Raw genomic sequence first — 17,253 nt, 5'->3', positions numbered from 1 at the left:
ATTTTAAAGTTCAAGTTTTGTGAACTCTGACTTGCATAATTTGTAAATAATATAAGCTTGATACTTCACAGCATGACCTCTTAGCTGAATTAGTAGAACTAACTATAAAACTGCAAAATTTCAAACTTCTAAAGTTTGCAGCATTGCAGAAAAGTGGAGGAGATTATGTGTTATATATGAAATATATTACATTTTGGGTTTATTATTATTTGCTATATGTTGCTGAATGCTGAATTCAAAAGATGCTGCAAAGCATGATGTCATATCACAACTGCTGCAGTGTCCAAAGAACTTTAGCATGCTCAGTAGTGTGACTGGCCCTTAGTTCACCCAAAAATTAAAATTCTGTCATTACTCACCCTCAAATTGTTCTAAACCTCTATGATATTCTTTCTTCTGTTGAGCAGTTGACTGTAGCCATTTACATTGATATACAATGGAAGTCAATGGCTACAGTCATCTCTTTGGTTAGATTATAACACATTTTGTTTCAGCATCTGTAACTCACTGAATTTTTGAACTAGAGTGCTCAAACTTTTATACAAAGCACCCACGTTTGTTTACTACAAAAGTCACCAATTCAAACCTCTGCAAGAATATCACAGCCCTTATAAGTTGATGTCAAATACATGGAGTGGGTATGTTGTAACACATGCTGGTATAAGTTGTAACAATCAGTCAAAAAAACAAAAAAACAAAAACAAAATGTAATACGCCACATTATGTAATACGCTTCAAAAAATGGTTTATTGAAACAATTGAAAAGAACAATACAAAACAATATCTCACTTTCTGTTACTGACCACAGCTGAAATCCACTCTCTGTTAAATTAGACTAATGTATGAATGTTCTCAATCAGAGTCCCAGTGGTGACAAATCAATGTTTTTGACCCTAGAGTGCAGGCTTGGTGGATCCAGAGACTGCATAGGGCACATTTTACTCAAACTTCCTTTGGCTTTGAGCTGCCAAATGGCTCCATACACACAACATGAAAGTTTTCAGTTGTATGCAAGGGGATGCTGAGATGTGTTACAAATACCCCAGCCCTGCAGTGTTTAGCTAGCTGTATAAGCATAATGGTTTGAAATAAGTAGTTTAAAAATGCATCACATTTTGCCTGAGAATCTACAATTTATTTCTAATGTAAGATATATGATTTTATCAGTTGAAGTACTAAAAAAATATATATAAGATCTGGGAGGACGTCGGTAAATAATGAAATTATTGCATATAGTTCAGTATAAACATAACTGATGGAATGCAATTTATCTATTATAAAGATCATAATTTTTCTTGTTGCTATTGGGTCTTGCGGCCTTGGCATGATATCTTAAACATTGCCTTTGTTTTTCATTCTTAAAGCATCTCTCTTTTTTTACCATTTAATACTGTTTATTAAATATGATCATATAGTCTGTTGTTGATTAGTTTCCTTATAAGGGCAAATGACAAAAAATAATGTTACCATGTGTATACCGTTAAAGCTTGTGAACAAAATCAATAATTAGCCGATAGCAATAATTAGCTAAGAAAACGAAGACACACACACACACACACACACACACACACACAATCCCAAACAGACTATCTTCCTTTCCATATGCAGCTTTACTGCACTGTTATTCGAAAATGGACCCTGCACTAATTAGTGCAATGCATTACTGAAAAGCAAAATAATAAATAAATAAATAAATAAATAAATAAATACAAACAAACAAACATACACGAATCTATTTTCTTCATTTTTCCTTTCCCTGCACTAATTAGTGCAATGCATTACTGAAAAGCAAAATAATAAATAAATAAATAAATACAAACAAACAAACATACACAAATATATTTTCTTCATTTTTCCTGGATAAGGCTGTCTGAGGTCAACATAGTAAGGAATTGTTTTATCCACCTTCAGAAAAATGATTTATTTCAGAGCTGTGCACACCTATATCATAATACATATGATAAATGAACCATTAAACCATGAAATGGGTTGCTGGGGTAACAAGAGAGCTTAGATACGATTTCAAGTCCTTAGAAAAACAGCAAAACATTTCTGAGCATTCAGGTTGTGATTCCCGCTCCAGTCCAGTGTGTGGCGATGATGAGACGTCAAATGAAGCTGAGGGCAAAATCCAAAACTCATTTCGCAGTGCCCTCTAGTGTAATAACCTGATTATGAAAAATACATCTGATCCCTGCAGCTGAGATCGCAATTTGCGCTGTTCGTCTTGGTTCGGCTACTTTCCTTTCTGGCAATCCGAGCTCATCAGTCCGGCAACAAGCTCATGGAGCAGAGGTGGCAGCACACAGCTGGGTGAGTAAGTTACGTGATCCTGACAAATGCAGAACAGTTTCCCTCGACGAGTAAAACAAAGCAGTCTGTCCTTTTTTACAAAGACAAGCAGCAGACTAATAATAAACGCATGCAGTCATTCATGTGCTGAGCGGCGGGTCTCCTTATAATTACACAGAACAGTACCGTGCCTGTTTGTTTGTTACTGTTTCCAATGCATAAACAATATTGTGACGATAACCTGTGGGGGACTCGCCGTATCTAGCGGAGAGGATTCAGAAATGAACTGGTTTAATCTAGTTGTCTAGGCTCTTAGTAGTCGGTCAGCATCTTCATTATTATCTTAATCATCTTATTTGAATTTTACTAGCCATCAGCATTTTGAAACCTTTGTTATTAGGATGTTTCAGCTTTAATTTGTGTCTTATATAAGCACGAGTCAATTATATAATTTAACCTAAATGGTTAAATGTAAATAGAGAGGAAATACGTTTTCAACATGTTTTCCCCCCTCAGGGGAAAAACTGAGATTGAAAGAGCTTCAGAAAATGCAGAGTGCACATATTAGACATTGCATTGTATGTTTTATCACGACAGGATATCTGTGTCCCATCCTAACAAAAAGGACCGTGATGAGTGCCAGTTCCTGACTGGACATGTGGAGTGTTAGGTAAGATCCAACTGAGGAGACACTTCTTCAGACACTGCCCTGCCTTAGACAAACAGGATTTGAACCCTGGGGTCACGGACTCTCCGTAGCCAGAGGAGACAATTCTTTAGTGTTATTATCGGAAATGGCTAATAATAGATGACAAGAAAGCCAGAGCATTCTTTTGGCGGAGTCTTCTTGTGTAGCAGCCACAGCCGGAGAAGACAGCCGTCCTCGACTTTGGTAAAATATGTTTCATTGTTTATGTTTGGAGATGATATAGAGTTAGTTTGCAACAGTGGGACAGTTTTAAATAACTGCTGGTGTATTGCATGGACATTCAAGGCGTGATTTAACAGTATAGATGTTTTATGGCCATGCCAATAATTTCGTTTCAGGTGAATCATGATTCCCATAACTGAGCTGCGCTACTTTGTGGATACGCAACCTACGTATCGCATCCTAAAGCCATGGTGGGACGTGTTCACAGACTATTTATCAGTTGTAATGCTGATGATCGCAGTATTTGGGGGCACGCTTCAGGTCACGCAGGACAAGATGATCTGCCTACCCTGCAAGTGGGTAGTTAACAAGACCTGTAGAAAGTATTTCAATGCAACATTTTCTGTGCCCTTGACCCTTGAGCCTCAAGGAATCCAGTATGACCTCGATCGCCACCAGTACAACTATGTCGATGCTGTGTGCTATGAAAACAAGCTTCACTGGTTCGCTAAGTATTTCCCATATTTGGTGCTGCTGCATACGCTCATCTTTCTGGCTTGCAGCAACTTCTGGTTCAAGTTTCCTTGGACGAGCTCTAAACTGGAACATTTTGTGTCTATCCTACTGAAGTGTTTTGACTCGCCTTGGACCACAAGAGCTCTGTCTGAAACCGTCGTGGAGGAAAGCGACCCCAAAGCTCTGGTGAAAATGAACGGTTCCTTCGATAAGAAGGCTTCGTATGTGAGCGAAGACGTCGAGGCGAGTGTTCCCATGCTGTCGACGACCAGATCTCGTATTGAACAAGGAATCGTGGACCACTCTGAGACTGGTGTCCTGGACAAAAAGGAAGGTGAACAAGCGAAGGCATTGTTTGAGAAGGTGAAGAAGTTTCGAACGCATGTGGAAGAAGGCGATATAGTCTACCGACTATACATCCGACAGACTATCATCAAAGTTGTTAAGTTTATTCTTATTATTTGCTATACCGGCTACTATGTGCACAATATTCAGTTCAGCGTCGACTGCAATGTGGACATCGAGAGTCTCACCGGTTATCGCATGTACAACTGTGCACATCCCCTGGCCACTCTCTTCAAGATCTTAGCCTGCTTCTACATTAGTCTAGTTATCGTGTACGGGATGATATGTGTGTACACCCTCAGCTGGATGCTACGGCGCTCTCTCAAGAAGTACTCTTTTGAGTCCATCCGAGAGGAGAGCAGCTACAGCGACATCCCAGACGTGAAAAACGACTTCGCCTTCATGCTGCATATGATTGACCAGTACGACCCCCTCTACTCCAAACGGTTTGCGGTCTTCCTCTCGGAGGTGAGCGAAAACAAACTCCGCCAGCTGAACCTCAACAATGAATGGACTTTGGAAAAGCTTCGGCAGAGGATCACGAAGAACTCCCAAGAGAAGCTGGAGCTCCATCTGTTCATGCTCAGTGGGATTCCAGACACGGTCTTTGACTTGTTGGAGTTGGAGGTTCTGAAGCTTGAGCTCATCCCTGATGTCACCATCCCACCGATCATTGCCCAGCTTACAAACCTCCGAGAGATGTGGCTGTACCACACACCAGCCAGAATAGAGGCTCCAGCTCTTGCGTTTCTGAGAGAGCACCTGAAATCGTTGCACATCAAGTTCACCGACATAAAGGAGATCCCCCTGTGGATCTACAGCTTGAAGAACCTAAGCGAGTTGCACCTTACTGGGAACCTCAGTGCTGACAACAATCGCTACATCGTCATCGACGGTTTACGAGAGTTAAAGCGACTGAAGGTTCTGAGACTGAAAAGTAACCTTACAAAGCTGCCTCAGGTGGTCACGGATGTTGGAATGCATCTCCAGAAGCTGTCCATCAACAACGAAGGCACCAAGTTGATGGTGCTCAACAGCTTAAAGAAGATGGTGAACCTGTCCGAGCTGGAGCTTGTCCGCTGTGATCTGGAGCGCATACCTCATTCCATCTTCAGCCTGCACAATTTACAGGAGATCGATCTTAAGGATAACAACCTGAAAACCATCGAGGAGATCATTAGTTTTCAGCACCTTCATCGACTTGTTTGTCTAAAGATGTGGTATAATCAGATTGCATACATACCTATTCAGATAGGTACTTTGGTCAACCTGGAGCGCCTCTATTTGAACCGCAATAAGATTGAGAAGATACCATATCAGCTCTTCTTCTGCCGGAAGCTGAGGTTTCTTGATCTGAGCCATAACAATCTGACTGACATCCCGCCAGAAATAGGAACTCTACAGAACCTTCAGTACCTTGCTGTTACTGCCAATAGGGTAAGTCGGGTTCAGGCTCAATATAGTTTTGAAATTTAATTTTGTTTTACTACTTTGTTACATTTTTCTTTCTGTTTGTTTTTAATCTGTTATTGGTACTTTGATATTATTGTTATTTTGAAATTATTTGTTTATTTAATTTTTTAGGTGCTGCCACGCTCTACCTGGTATAATTTAAAAATGTTTAACAGCATTGAATTTGTTTCTAGTGTTTTCATGTTTTACAATATATTGTGTATCAAAACTATTTATTTGGGTTCGTTTTGGAGTCATAATGTATTTTAGCTTAGTTTCTTATTTGATACAAGTTAACAATAATTACTTTTTAGCTTTCGTTTTAGTTTTTATGAATGATAATACCACTGCTACAAACTTTTTATTTATTCTTATTTTATTTTATGTTCCTGTGGCTCATTGGTTTCGCACATGGCATGCAGGAAAAAAATAGTAGGCTAAATAGAGCTCACGATTTACTATTTCTGTCCCTCAATTTGCTAAACTAAACGCACAATTTACTAATTTGTTCCCTCGATTTGCTAAGTCATGCACTCGATTTATAAATCGAGTGAACAGATTAGTAAATTGTGCGCATGATTTAGCAAATCGAGGGAACAAGATGGTAAAGGTGTGAAAGTTTTGTTATATTGTGGGTATGAATTAGTAAATCGTTAGCACAATTTATTTATTTTTTCTTGCATGTCATGTGCGGGGCTCCATAATTGGTAGAGCATTGCGTTACAAAGTGCAAAAGGTTGTGGGTTCAATTCCCAGACACATACTGATAAAAAAAAATGCATAGCCTGAATGCACTGTAAGTCGCTTTGGATAAAAGTGTCTGCTAAATGCATAAATGTAAATGTAATATAGCTTGTGTAATTGCCACTGATGATTTTGTTAATAATCAAAATGTACTTTTATTTATTTTAAACATAGTTAAAACTACTAGATAGCAATAATACAACAGGTTTAAGGGTGAAGAAAAAGTGCTACTGCTCTTATGATGAGATGCAAATGCAGATTTTTTGCAAATCCAATTAAATTAATGAGTAATGTTGATTGTACTTTCACTCAGCTTAGTTTTTTGATCTCTGTCCACTTTCTGCTTTCATTTTTCCCCATAGATTGAGGCTCTCCCCCCTGAATTGTTTCAGTGTAAGAAACTAAGAACACTGAACCTCGGAAACAACTGCCTGCAGTCCCTACCCTCACGGTTCGGGGAGCTCACCAGTCTGACACAGCTGGAGCTGAGGGGCAACAGGCTGGAGTGCCTTCCTGTAGAACTTGGGGAGTGCAGATTGCTGAAGAGGAGTGGCCTAATTGTGGAGGACAGTATTTTTAACACTTTACCTTCAGAGGTCAAAGCGCAGCTGTGGAGAACTGACAAAGAGGCTTCTTGAAGCAGATGCTTGAACCTGAGAGCATTTGCCTTTGATGTGAGGAAAGGAATCCAATCCAAAATGATATGTTTGTTAAATATTTCAGGGTTCATTAGAATGGTTCCTGAAAGACATAAGGGTTATTTCACATTATGGCATGTGATGTTTTATTATAACCGACAGGCATGGCATTTCTGTTGACAGACACTGAGGAGTGAGCAGACCAAATATTACATCAGGATTAAGGTGTTCATTTTTGCCTTAATTTACACAACACTATTCAGATATTGTATTGTATTATAAACATTTTGTCAAAATTTTATACCAGTGTTACCAAGTGTTAATGTGTGTGTGTAAAATCACTCTTCTATTGTCTATTCTTTTATCCATGTCGCAAAATTGCTCCTCATTAATATGTGAATAACTGGTTAATGTATTCTAAAACTTTGAGACCACTAGATAACTTTTGAAGGTTTGTTTATATGAGTCCTACATGTTACCAAGCACAATATTATGATGTACAGTCTTTTTGACATACTGATAATGCAAGTCATCTCTGTTGCATGAGTTTATAAACATGCATAATTCAATTTTCATTAACTTTCACCCAATAGTAAGTTGCTATTGTCTACAGTCATCTTAAAATCCTTTGAAAGTTTAAGATTGTGCGTTAACTGAGTATTTGTAATTGTACAAATATTTTTTGATGTGTGCATGTTTGAAGTATTTATTTAGTTGATGCAAAACAAAAGGTAAGTGCATTTATTAAATGAAGAAAGTGAGATGTGGCTCATTATCTACATCTATTTTATTTGTATAAATGCATATTAGTATTGTTACTGTACTAGTATTATTACCAGAACTTTTTCTAAGATTTTTATTTTACTTTACAAATACAGCACCTTCTTTTTACCCGTCTGCTCACTTTGAAATGCCATGAGAATTATCTTTGAATAATAATTTCACCCTTTGTAAAGGTAGATTATCCAATGTATTCAGCTGACTGACATGTTAACACTCACGTTGAAGCAGACTAGTCCCCTCAACTCTGAACTGTTTTCTGTTCCCTTTACACTCATGTCATGTTCTCATGACAGCGCCCCCCTAAGAAGACAATCAGAAGTACTTAGTGAAGTGTTCGTCACGTGCACAATGCAGTTTTGACATTGACTGAATTATAACTTTGAGTGTGTGATGCAGGTTAATACTTCATGTTACTTGTTTGCTTCCTATAGGATTAACAGCTGTTTTGTCTCGCCATTGTAATTTATGTTAACAAACTTGTTATTGAACATAGATTGTTGCATGTTTACTATTTTACCTCAGATATGAAACCGTGTAGGATTTTAGAAGAAAGCTTGTTTATGTATATGTATATATATACGCACACATAAATTGGAAACGAAGCTAATAGAATTTCAGAAGTTACTCAGGTAAATGCCATTTCTTTTCTTTTTTAATGTCAGTGTTATTTTAAATAAAACCAGTGTTACTATGGCTCCAGTGCTCACTTTTTTGTAACCATGATATATTTTGATATATATGTATTGATATATTTATGGATGACGACTTGACTGATGAGGACTTCACTGTATTCAACAAATCCACTGTGTTCCGTGGTCCTTTTTATGGATTTTCTTTTTTGTTATTTGTTTTTTTTTTTTTTTTTTTTTTTTTTTTTTTTTTTTTTTTTTTTTTAAGTAAATGTACATTTTAATATAAATTAAGTAAATCCCATAAAATCTATCAAGCCATACAAAGTGAATAAACACTCGGTTTTCTTAATGTGTCAATAAAAACCACTGAAAGTAGTTTAGTGATTGTGTCGATTATTTCTAATGAATGCCATTATTTATATAAATAACTGCTTTTCAGTTTGTCAGCTTTACGTGCTGTTGTAAACAATACAGTAGTAACAACCTCTTTTAAAATATTCACTCAACTGTATTATAATTATTATTACTATTGTTAAAACTACTCTTAATTATGGATACAGTGCGATCAGGTCGTTAAATGGGAACCAATGTTTTCGAGGTCAGTGAGTTGCGTCGGATGTTATTCAGGGACTCACGCACTGAAGGCGGCCTGTTTGCAATGCTAAGACTGAAGTGTCTATGTAAACCTATATAATTTCTGCCTTGTGTTTTAGAAGATGGTAAGATTGCGCTTTACTATGAATGCTGAACTTTACGAAAAACAATTTTTAATCTTTATATATAACTTTATGTATTGTATAGAATACATTAACGCTTTATCTTTTTATGTTAGCGTTGTGGTGGAGTAACTTATATTTGCCATTCTGTGCTAGGCCTACCTTTAAGCAGTGTGGAATAATTATCTGCATTCTAAATGAGCAATTAACTCTAAGTTAAGAATTTTTCTACTATATTAGTGAAGGCTGAACTCTTCCATCTTCTCGCAGGCTGTAACTTTGCACACAGAGCTCGGTGATTTCAAAATAGAGCTGTTTTGTGAGAAGGCCCCGAAAACCTGTGAAGTAAGGCACTTGTTTCCAACAATCATCTTGAGGCAGTATAAGTTTGTTCATACGTTAATTCTCATTTTTATTTTCTCATAGAATTTTATTGCACTGTGCACTAGTGGGTTTTACAATGGATGTATTTTTCATCGAAACATAAAGGGCTTTATGGTCCAGACTGGAGACCCCACAGGTACCTGATCCTGGATCTCTTTTCTTATCTCACAGCTTTAGTTTTTAGCTTGCAATGTTAATGCTAGGTTCATGTTTTGAATTTTACCTTAAACTTTTTTTTTAAAATCATTTCAGGTTTATTTGGTTGATTTATATATATATATTATGTTTTTCCCTCAGGTACAGGCAAAGGAGGGACCAGTATTTGGGGAAGAAAGTTTGAAGATGAATTCAGTGAACATCTGAAAGTATGCATTGATATTTAAGTATTATAATGTTTTGTACATTATTATACTTAAAAAAAAAACATATGAACTTGAAAAATTATATTAAAGTTAGACATGAGTTAGAATTTTAAGGCATGCATTTTTATATTGAAGTTGCAAGAGTAAGAACTTGAGGATCAACTTTCACAGTTGCTTATGACTTGAATTGATGATTTATGCAAGATTCAACTTGCTGCTTCTTTTGGATGCAGTGTTTTGTGCTTATGTTGCGAGAAAAATCCTTATTAAACATCTAGTCTGTGCAAAAAGAATATTTAACACCCAGTATCCGGTATTCAAGTTAATCATGTCTGGACCAAAACTGACTTGCAAAGCAATTTAAAAATATTTTGTCTTATCTAACTTGATCTTTCTTTTAATGTCTGTGTAATGTAGCACAATGTCCGTGGGGTGGTGGCAATGGCAAATAATGGACCAAACACAAATGCATCACAGTTCTACTTTACATATGCAAAACAGCCTCACTTGGACATGAAGTACACAGTTTTTGGAAAGTATGTTTATTTTTATTTACTTATTTATGGTTGTTTTTGTTTTTAATGACCTCCCTTTTTCTTGTGAATATTTTTTTTGTTGTTGTTTTGTTATAATGGTATTGATGATAATGAATTGTAACACAAGCTTATTCTTTGTTACAGAATTATAGATGGACTAGAAACTCTGGATGAGCTCGAGAAACTCCCTGTGAATGAGAAGACTTTTCGTCCTCTTAACGATGTCCATATTAAGGATGTTACTATCCATGCCAACCCATTTGCTGGTTGATTGATTTCATTGTGAAGCATTCATAATGCATAATACCTTGTTGTAAATATTTTTATTTTATTTCATGCGGTTTCATAAATTTGTACACACTGACTTGCCTCTGTTTTCCGCATAATCTCTTACATTGTGTTTTAAATGTATGGTATTTTTTTTATTAATATTAATAAATAAGCCTTTGTACTTGGACAAATAAATATTTTAAATAAATTGATAGAGTTTTTCATTGTTTTCTGAAGTGGTTTCAGCATAATTTGTATTTATTCTGCATTTTCTTTATATGAACTACGATTTTGAAGGCAAAAAATGAGGACTACAACTTTGAAATCATTATGACACTAGTGACCCGGAAATATAGGTAAGCACACCGGTATTTTAAATAAAATCACTGAAATCTGCAACTTTTAGTACGATTTAAAAAAGAAAAAACACAGAAATATATATACTCTGTTACGAGAAAACTGAACAATGCTATTAATATTTGACTTCATGTCAAAATAAAGCAATAACAAAACCCTTAAAATACTCTTATTTTACGTATACAGTGACGTAACTAGTTTGTTCATGTGAGCGACAGAAAAATTAAATTTGGTCCATTCAAGAGCTGTGAATATACGAGTCGAAATGGCAACTCCAGATGCATTCAAAGTAGGTTGAGCCCCGTTTACTCTTACAGAAAAGCACAAAAACCTCGTTCACGTCGATATGCTGGCTGCGTTTAAATTCACATTAAACTAAACTGACTTGGCGTTTCAGGTTGGCTCTTTAAATGGCAAAGTCACGCTGATCACCGGCGCAAGTTCAGGAATAGGAGCGGGCACAGCGGTACTGTTTGCCAAACTGGGAGCCCGGCTGGCGATGAAGGGGAGTGGTGTGGAAATTATCTTGAAGGTCGGATAGGGTTGCTGAGGGTGTGGGGCAGTTCAAGTAAAACATGTCAAATACAGTCTCCATATTTAAAGGTTTTTACGCTTTACATATGAATGCTCATCTATGTCCCTGTGGCTCCTGTCCAATGTCTTTAGCCCTTATTAGTTCCAGGAGACTTAACAGATGAGGACACTGTGAAGAGGACAGTGGAAATGGTCATCGCTCACTTTGGGAAGCTGGATGTCCTCATCAACAGTGCAGGAATCCTCGCCATGGGCAGTATAGAGACAACAGATATGGCCCAGTATGACAAGATCATGTCTGTTAATGTCAGGTAAAATATGATTCGTTTAAGTTAGGGAATGTGCACCGGATTCAGCTCTGTCATAGTGGTATGTCTTAAAAGCAAATAAATTAGTTTTTTAATCCAAATATGATCATCCTTATATGAGGGACTCCATCCCACAACATAAAATGTAAAATTACATGTAGTTTCTTGTATGAAAATCCAACTTATACTGTAAAATATTATGTTTGTTTTATCTATAAATATGAAATATTATAAATGCTGTTAATATTATAAATGTTTAAATACATTTTTGAAAAATGTTTTTGAAGTATAGTACCAAACTGTTAAATGTATTATTTATCTATTCATTTATTTACTTATTTTAATCTTTTTTTTTTTCACCTTTTTTTAAACTTTTCCGTGGATCCTATAGCACGCCCTTACAGCCCGCTGGGTGCAAAAGATAAGAATTTAAAGATGTGGGTATTTGTTTTTATAAAAACAGGAAAACAAGGTTTGACACATTCTCTTTTTTTTCAGATCAGTATATCATCTCACTCATCTCTGTGTGCCACATCTCATCAAAACGAAAGGCTCGATTGTGAATGTGTCCAGTGTGAATGGGCAGCGATCAGTGAGTTTAAAGAGTTTCTACATCAGTAGCAAATGAGCCATGAAACAAATACTAAATAATTTTTTGTCTATTATAGTTTCCTGGTGTACTTGCCTACTGTATATCCAAATCAGCCATTGACCAGTTCACACGCTGTGTTGCTCTTGGTAAGGTGATATCTCAAGAACCTCTATATTTACAGGAGACCAGAGCTATTTGTGACACAGGGAAGCTGTCTGGAGTCAAAAGTCCAGTTACACAAGTTTTAGTCTATCAAATGAAGTTAGATTTTAAGTATAATGTTGAACTGTAGAAGGTTATTTGCTTTATAAATTTCCTTTTGGGGCAAGTTGTCACGTGTTTCAGATTCAGTATTATAAGATACACATAAGATATACATATACTAATTACAATATCTGTCGGACAGAACAATGGTTTGGCGTGTTGCCTTATATATTTTTGCCCTTTCATTTGCTTTGAATCGTTTGGTTTTATTATTGTTTTACTGTTTTACTTGAGCTGAAAAGCATATAATAGGTGTTTCTGTAGCTCAAGTGGTAGAGCATTGCGTTAACAAGCGCAAGGTTGGGGGTTTGATCCCTGGAAACACATGATAGGTAAAAATTGATAGTCTGAATGCATAGTAAGTCGCTTTGGATAAAAGCGTCTGCTAAATGCATAAAATTTAATTTAATCGTTTGGTGATAGTCTGAATGCATAAATTTAATTTAATTTAATTTTAATTTAATAGGCTGTTTAATTGCAGGTTAAATAGTGATTCTGATTTTGGAGATTTAGTGTGAGAAATGATTAATAATTTTTTAAAATAAATTTTATGTCTTTTTGAAGAAATGGAATTTAAAAAATAAACCTGCCCTTAAAAAATGTACAGAGTAAAAAGTGTGACAACTAGCCCCGGTCTCCTTTACCATTTGTAATTAATGCAAAGGGCTTGGGTATTATTACTCTACAAAACAAGTATGTTTTTCTTTTTTTCATCTTATTTTAATTGTAGAGTTGGCATCAAAGCAAGTACGTGTCAATGCAGTATGGTAAGTTTCTTCCCGTTGTTTTACATGCCACAGAATTGTTACATTGAGGTAATACAAAATTCTTTTTCTTAATAGCCCAGGAGTAATTATAACAGAAGTTCACAAGCGTGCAGGACTTGATGAGGACCAGTATGCTCAGGTGATGAGTGAAGATAAGATGCTTTATCTAATGTTCATTTCACTGTAATGAATGTTTGTAATTGATAACTCTCTAAATTGTAATGCAGACACATGCATTTTCTGTAAAGCTGCTTTAAAACAATGTGTTTTGTGACAAGCGCTATACAAATAATTTTGAATTGAATTTCGAATTGAATAACACTTCATGTGTTTTCTGCTTTGCTCCAGTTCCTTGAGAAGTGCAAGGTGACACATGCTCTCGGCAGACCAGGTGAAGTAGAGGAAGTAGCTCATGCTATCGCCTTCCTGGCATCTGATGCAGCAACATTTATAACAGGTGTCAATCTTCCAGTGGACGGAGGTCGACATGCTATGTGTCCACGGTAATGCTTTGCCGCCATGATACAGCTCTGTCATAGCGGTATGTCATAAAAGCAAAGAAATAAACATAGTTGGAATCAATCTGAATGTTGAAATCCTTAATGTATGAACATGTTGATTTGATGTAACATTTAGATGAAGATTAACAGCATCCACTGTATTCATGCAGCATCTGCACTTATTTATTAGTGAGTCAGCAATTTTCTCCAAATTCTGGCATATTTACACAGATGGAAGCATGGAAACATTTATTACAGACCAAGAGTTGCACAATAGTGTTCAAATACAGCTGTCTGCAAATGAGGACGTTATACATTAGCATTCAAAACTGAAATATGGTTTGAGCAGATATACTTTAACAATATATTTTAATCTTTACAAAAGATAAAACACAGCTAAATGATGCCACAGCAGCATTCAAAATCAACTCAATACATTTCCCTTGATCTGCAATATGCAAAAAGAAAATGACATTAAACCTGACTTTGACTGTACATTTATTTACCAATCAGCGGACACTTCATTTAGTTATTGTAATTTAGTGTATTAATTTACAGCAGTGGTTCACAATCTTTTTGTCTTATTTTATGTACCTATGTTAATTATGTACCTCTGGTCCTTTCTTTAAAATAAATAATCTAAAAAATGTAAAAAGTTAATCTTTGTTTTTGTGGGGTTTTTTTTATTAATACTATCTGCTAATATTTACTAAATTTAAATTATTTTAACACTTAAAGCCCATTCACACCAAGAATGATAACTATAAAGATAACCATAATTATATCAGTCTCCACACCAGCGCACAATAATGTGTGCACTGATGTCCTATAATCGTATATCATCTGAAAAATTTTGTGGGAAAAAAAAAATAGTGAAAGTGATTTCAACATTATTGTTCCAATGTGGCATCATTGTTACAGTACTGGTGTGGACTCAGTTATCCGTTTACATTTATAATGTTTTAAAATTATATTTTTATTGTTATAATTATCATCCTTACTGAGAACGGGCCTTTATTTCCTCATGGAACTTTGCTGAGGCCCCCTAGTTGACCCTGACCTCCTAGTTGAGAACCACTGTTATACAGAATTATGTCTGTGTCATGTATATTAATATAATTTATTTAGACATTAATATGAATTTATATTCCTTCAAGCAAGCTGCCTTCATTGGCATTATCAAAACTGTTTTTTCCATGGATCTGCTTCAGGTGTTTACGGAGAACTGGTTTATGTGCAAACACCATGTCGCAGTAATTACAGCGGTGTGGTTTGTCCCCACTGTGAAGGTTCAGGTGGTCTAGCAGCGAGCACTTCTGAGTAAAAGTCTTTCCACATATCTTACACTGGAAGGGTTTGATGCCGGCGTGGACACGCATGTGCCGGTGCAGGTTTCCTTTCTGGGTAAATGTTTTTCCACACAGGAGGCACATGAACAGTTTGTGCATCTTCAGATGGTTGGCGTAGTTCTCCAGCTGACGGAACACGCGAGCACATTTGGGGCACTGGTGGTACCACTGCATACCCTTATCGGCATTCCTTGAGCATCCCCAAAGATTCCCTTTCCCGGAGACACTGGGTCCAGGTGGGGACAGCGAATATTCAGCTGTGGGCTTGACAGCGATTTCGGCGGGCCGGGTTTCCACTGTGGAGTTTATTAGGGAGTGTTGTGGCTCAGGTGAGCGCAGTGTTGGGGAGCGACTCGAGCGACTTTGAAAGTTATCAGGCATTCGCTCATCTATTGACTCTACCTTAACGATGCTAATGGGACTCTCCTCTCCTCTACTGTTGCTCTCAGAGTTTCTAAATACAGCTGGAGACTTGGGCTGTATGATCACATCATCATCATCATCATCATCAAAGTCATCTTCTCCATCATTGTCCACCTCATCCTCTTCATCACATGCTCTCTCCGCAGCTGGTTGGCCTCGCTGTGAGCTGAAGTTCGACGGCTGTCGGGATGATGCACGCTCGTCTTTGACCTCGTGTGGTTTTATGAATTTATTTAGAGCTTCGGTGCACTGCTCTACAATATGACCCATCTGTAGGAAACTAGCAACTGTTAAATAGTGTACTAATTCAAGCTCTGGGAACTCCAGTGTCCCAGTGTAGCAGGACAGAAGAAGCCTCTGTCCAACCTCTGCATCCTGCTGTGTAGATATTTGCACTTCATGAGAGTCCTGAAGGACAAACTGGTCTCTAAGGAAAGGGGAGCCAGCGGCAAAGACCACTTTGTGTCCAGGCACTTCCAAGTCATTGATGCGGACCACAACATCACAGAAGCGTTTGTCTCGACGAAGAGCATCCATCTTTTGAAGCATGGAGTCCCCGAATGTGGGAAAGTTGAATTGCAGTATCACCCCATCCTGAGCCATGGTGCGCTAATAAATAATATACACAACATATTTTGCTAAAACATTTAAAAGGCACATAATATCAAGACAGCACAATGTTTGAAGTGTACACGATGATGTTAGTGTGGTTAGTACAGGCCTGGAAACTGTAACGTTACAGAGCTAAACCAGAAACATTGGATGGACGACTGTAAAGAATGGAGGAAACCTGACGACGTAGACACATCGTCACGGGAATGAGGTGAATATAAGGGTTTATTTAAAATATGAATACCTGCAGCAATTTGTTTTGGGGTTTTTTGTTTCTGTCTGGGTGTTTTGTTGTCCTGGGGATGAGCATACAGCGCCTGTGTGTTTAGTGTGTGGCTTGAGACGGAAAAGGATGTGCCGACTCTCTCGATTGGTCGGCGAAATTTAAAGGGGCAGGACACAAATACAGGTGGCAATAAGATTAATTTGACTTTTCTTAACGAAAAACAGAAAGAAAGATTTATTTACAATCCCGTACAATAAAAAAAATGTAATCCAGCAAAGGTTTGAATAGTTCGCAGTAATTAGATACTGAAACTTTAACATACCAGCCTTAGCTGGACTTTAATTTATTTATTGTGGAAACCCCTTTAGTATTACAATAGTACATTGTTGTTGTAGTTGTTGTTAGTAGTAGTAGTAGTATGATTATAATTATTATTTCTAAAGTACTTTTAAGGTTTAATATCAGTTCAAACCACAAATAAAACCCAAAAAAAAACAAAAAAAAAACACTGTTACTATAGTTAAACCAACCACAAATTAACCATTGTTTTGCTAGACTAACCATAGTTTAACCATGGTATTTTTAGTAAAACTGTGGTTATACAAATGGTAATCAATACTCCAAAAAGCATGGTTACTACACTTTTACTACAATAAAACCATGGTTAATCCGTTCATGCTTTTTTGGAAGCCTCTTGAATAATACATACATGTAATAATAATAAATGTACTATTACTTTAGTAGAAGTAGTAATAGTAGTATTTCTAGAGAAGGCTTTTA

The 17,253-nt window shown here is 36.7% G+C and overlaps 4 protein-coding genes across 5 annotated transcripts; 3 read left to right on the top strand and 1 right to left on the bottom strand.

The window, feature by feature from the left end:
• Positions 1-2,147: 2,147 nt before the first annotated feature.
• lrrc8ab (leucine rich repeat containing 8 VRAC subunit Ab) lies at positions 2,148-8,335 on the top strand. 2 transcript variants are annotated; one of them, XM_042756771.1, is made up of 4 exons: positions 2,148-2,313; positions 2,890-2,962; positions 3,340-5,461; positions 6,583-8,335. In XM_042756771.1, exons 3-4 carry the CDS (start codon positions 3,347-3,349, stop codon positions 6,856-6,858), a joined length of 2,391 nt encoding a protein of 796 aa, XP_042612705.1. In that variant the 5' UTR covers positions 2,148-2,313; positions 2,890-2,962; positions 3,340-3,346; the 3' UTR covers positions 6,859-8,335. The 2 variants fall into 2 exon arrangements, with proteins under 2 accessions (XP_042612705.1, XP_042612704.1); XM_042756770.1 differs by having other exon boundaries at positions 2,890-3,184.
• Positions 8,336-8,831: 496 nt separating this feature from the next.
• Positions 8,832-10,664, top strand: LOC122145077 (peptidyl-prolyl cis-trans isomerase-like 3). The gene is made up of 6 exons (XM_042756769.1): positions 8,832-8,992; positions 9,260-9,334; positions 9,416-9,509; positions 9,671-9,738; positions 10,153-10,271; positions 10,416-10,664. Exons 1-6 carry the CDS (start codon positions 8,990-8,992, stop codon positions 10,540-10,542), a joined length of 486 nt encoding a protein of 161 aa, XP_042612703.1. The 5' UTR covers positions 8,832-8,989; the 3' UTR covers positions 10,543-10,664.
• A 270-nt stretch (positions 10,665-10,934) lies between these two features.
• On the top strand, positions 10,935-13,945 carry LOC122145076 (3-oxoacyl-[acyl-carrier-protein] reductase FabG-like). Its single transcript, XM_042756768.1, is given in 8 exon segments — positions 10,935-11,187; positions 11,296-11,466; positions 11,565-11,743; positions 12,239-12,332; positions 12,409-12,478; positions 13,327-13,363; positions 13,439-13,502; positions 13,712-13,945. Coding segments are annotated over 8 exon segments (798 nt in total). The 5' UTR covers positions 10,935-11,163; the 3' UTR covers positions 13,871-13,945.
• An 83-nt stretch (positions 13,946-14,028) lies between these two features.
• On the bottom strand, positions 14,029-16,621 carry LOC109075189 (zinc finger and BTB domain-containing protein 26-like). Its single transcript, XM_019091125.2, has 2 exons — positions 16,492-16,621; positions 14,029-16,244 (listed from the first exon to the last, which is right to left on the bottom strand). The coding sequence occupies exons 1-2, from the start codon at positions 16,555-16,557 to the stop codon at positions 15,006-15,008; spliced, it is 1,305 nt and encodes a 434-aa protein (XP_018946670.2). The 5' UTR covers positions 16,558-16,621; the 3' UTR covers positions 14,029-15,005.
• Positions 16,622-17,253: the final 632 nt, after the last annotated feature.

This window comes from Cyprinus carpio, chromosome A5, assembly GCF_018340385.1.
Source record: "Cyprinus carpio isolate SPL01 chromosome A5, ASM1834038v1, whole genome shotgun sequence".
NCBI classification, from domain to species: Eukaryota; Metazoa; Chordata; class Actinopteri; order Cypriniformes; family Cyprinidae; genus Cyprinus; species Cyprinus carpio.
Note: the sequence above shows the minus strand (reverse complement) of the source record. Positions and strands in the feature narration are given on the sequence as shown.

Bases quoted from the DNA above. Each gene is read 5' to 3' on its own strand.
- lrrc8ab (XM_042756771.1), top strand. From the start codon at position 3,347: ATGATTCCCATAACTGAGCTGCGCTACTTTGTGGATACGCAACCTACG. The intron at 5,462-6,582 runs GTAAGTCGGGTT...TTTTCCCCATAG, and splicing joins TTGCTGTTACTGCCAATAGG to ATTGAGGCTCTCCCCCCTGA.
- LOC122145077 (XM_042756769.1), top strand. The intron at 9,510-9,670 runs GTACCTGATCCT...TTTTTCCCTCAG, and splicing joins CCAGACTGGAGACCCCACAG to GTACAGGCAAAGGAGGGACC. The intron at 10,272-10,415 runs GTATGTTTATTT...TCTTTGTTACAG, and splicing joins AAGTACACAGTTTTTGGAAA to AATTATAGATGGACTAGAAA.
- LOC109075189 (XM_019091125.2), bottom strand. From the start codon at position 16,557: ATGCTCATCCCCAGGACAACAAAACACCCAGACAGAAACAAAAAACCC. The intron at 16,245-16,491 runs GTATTCATATTT...ATTATTTATTAG, and splicing joins CCCAAAACAAATTGCTGCAG to CGCACCATGGCTCAGGATGG.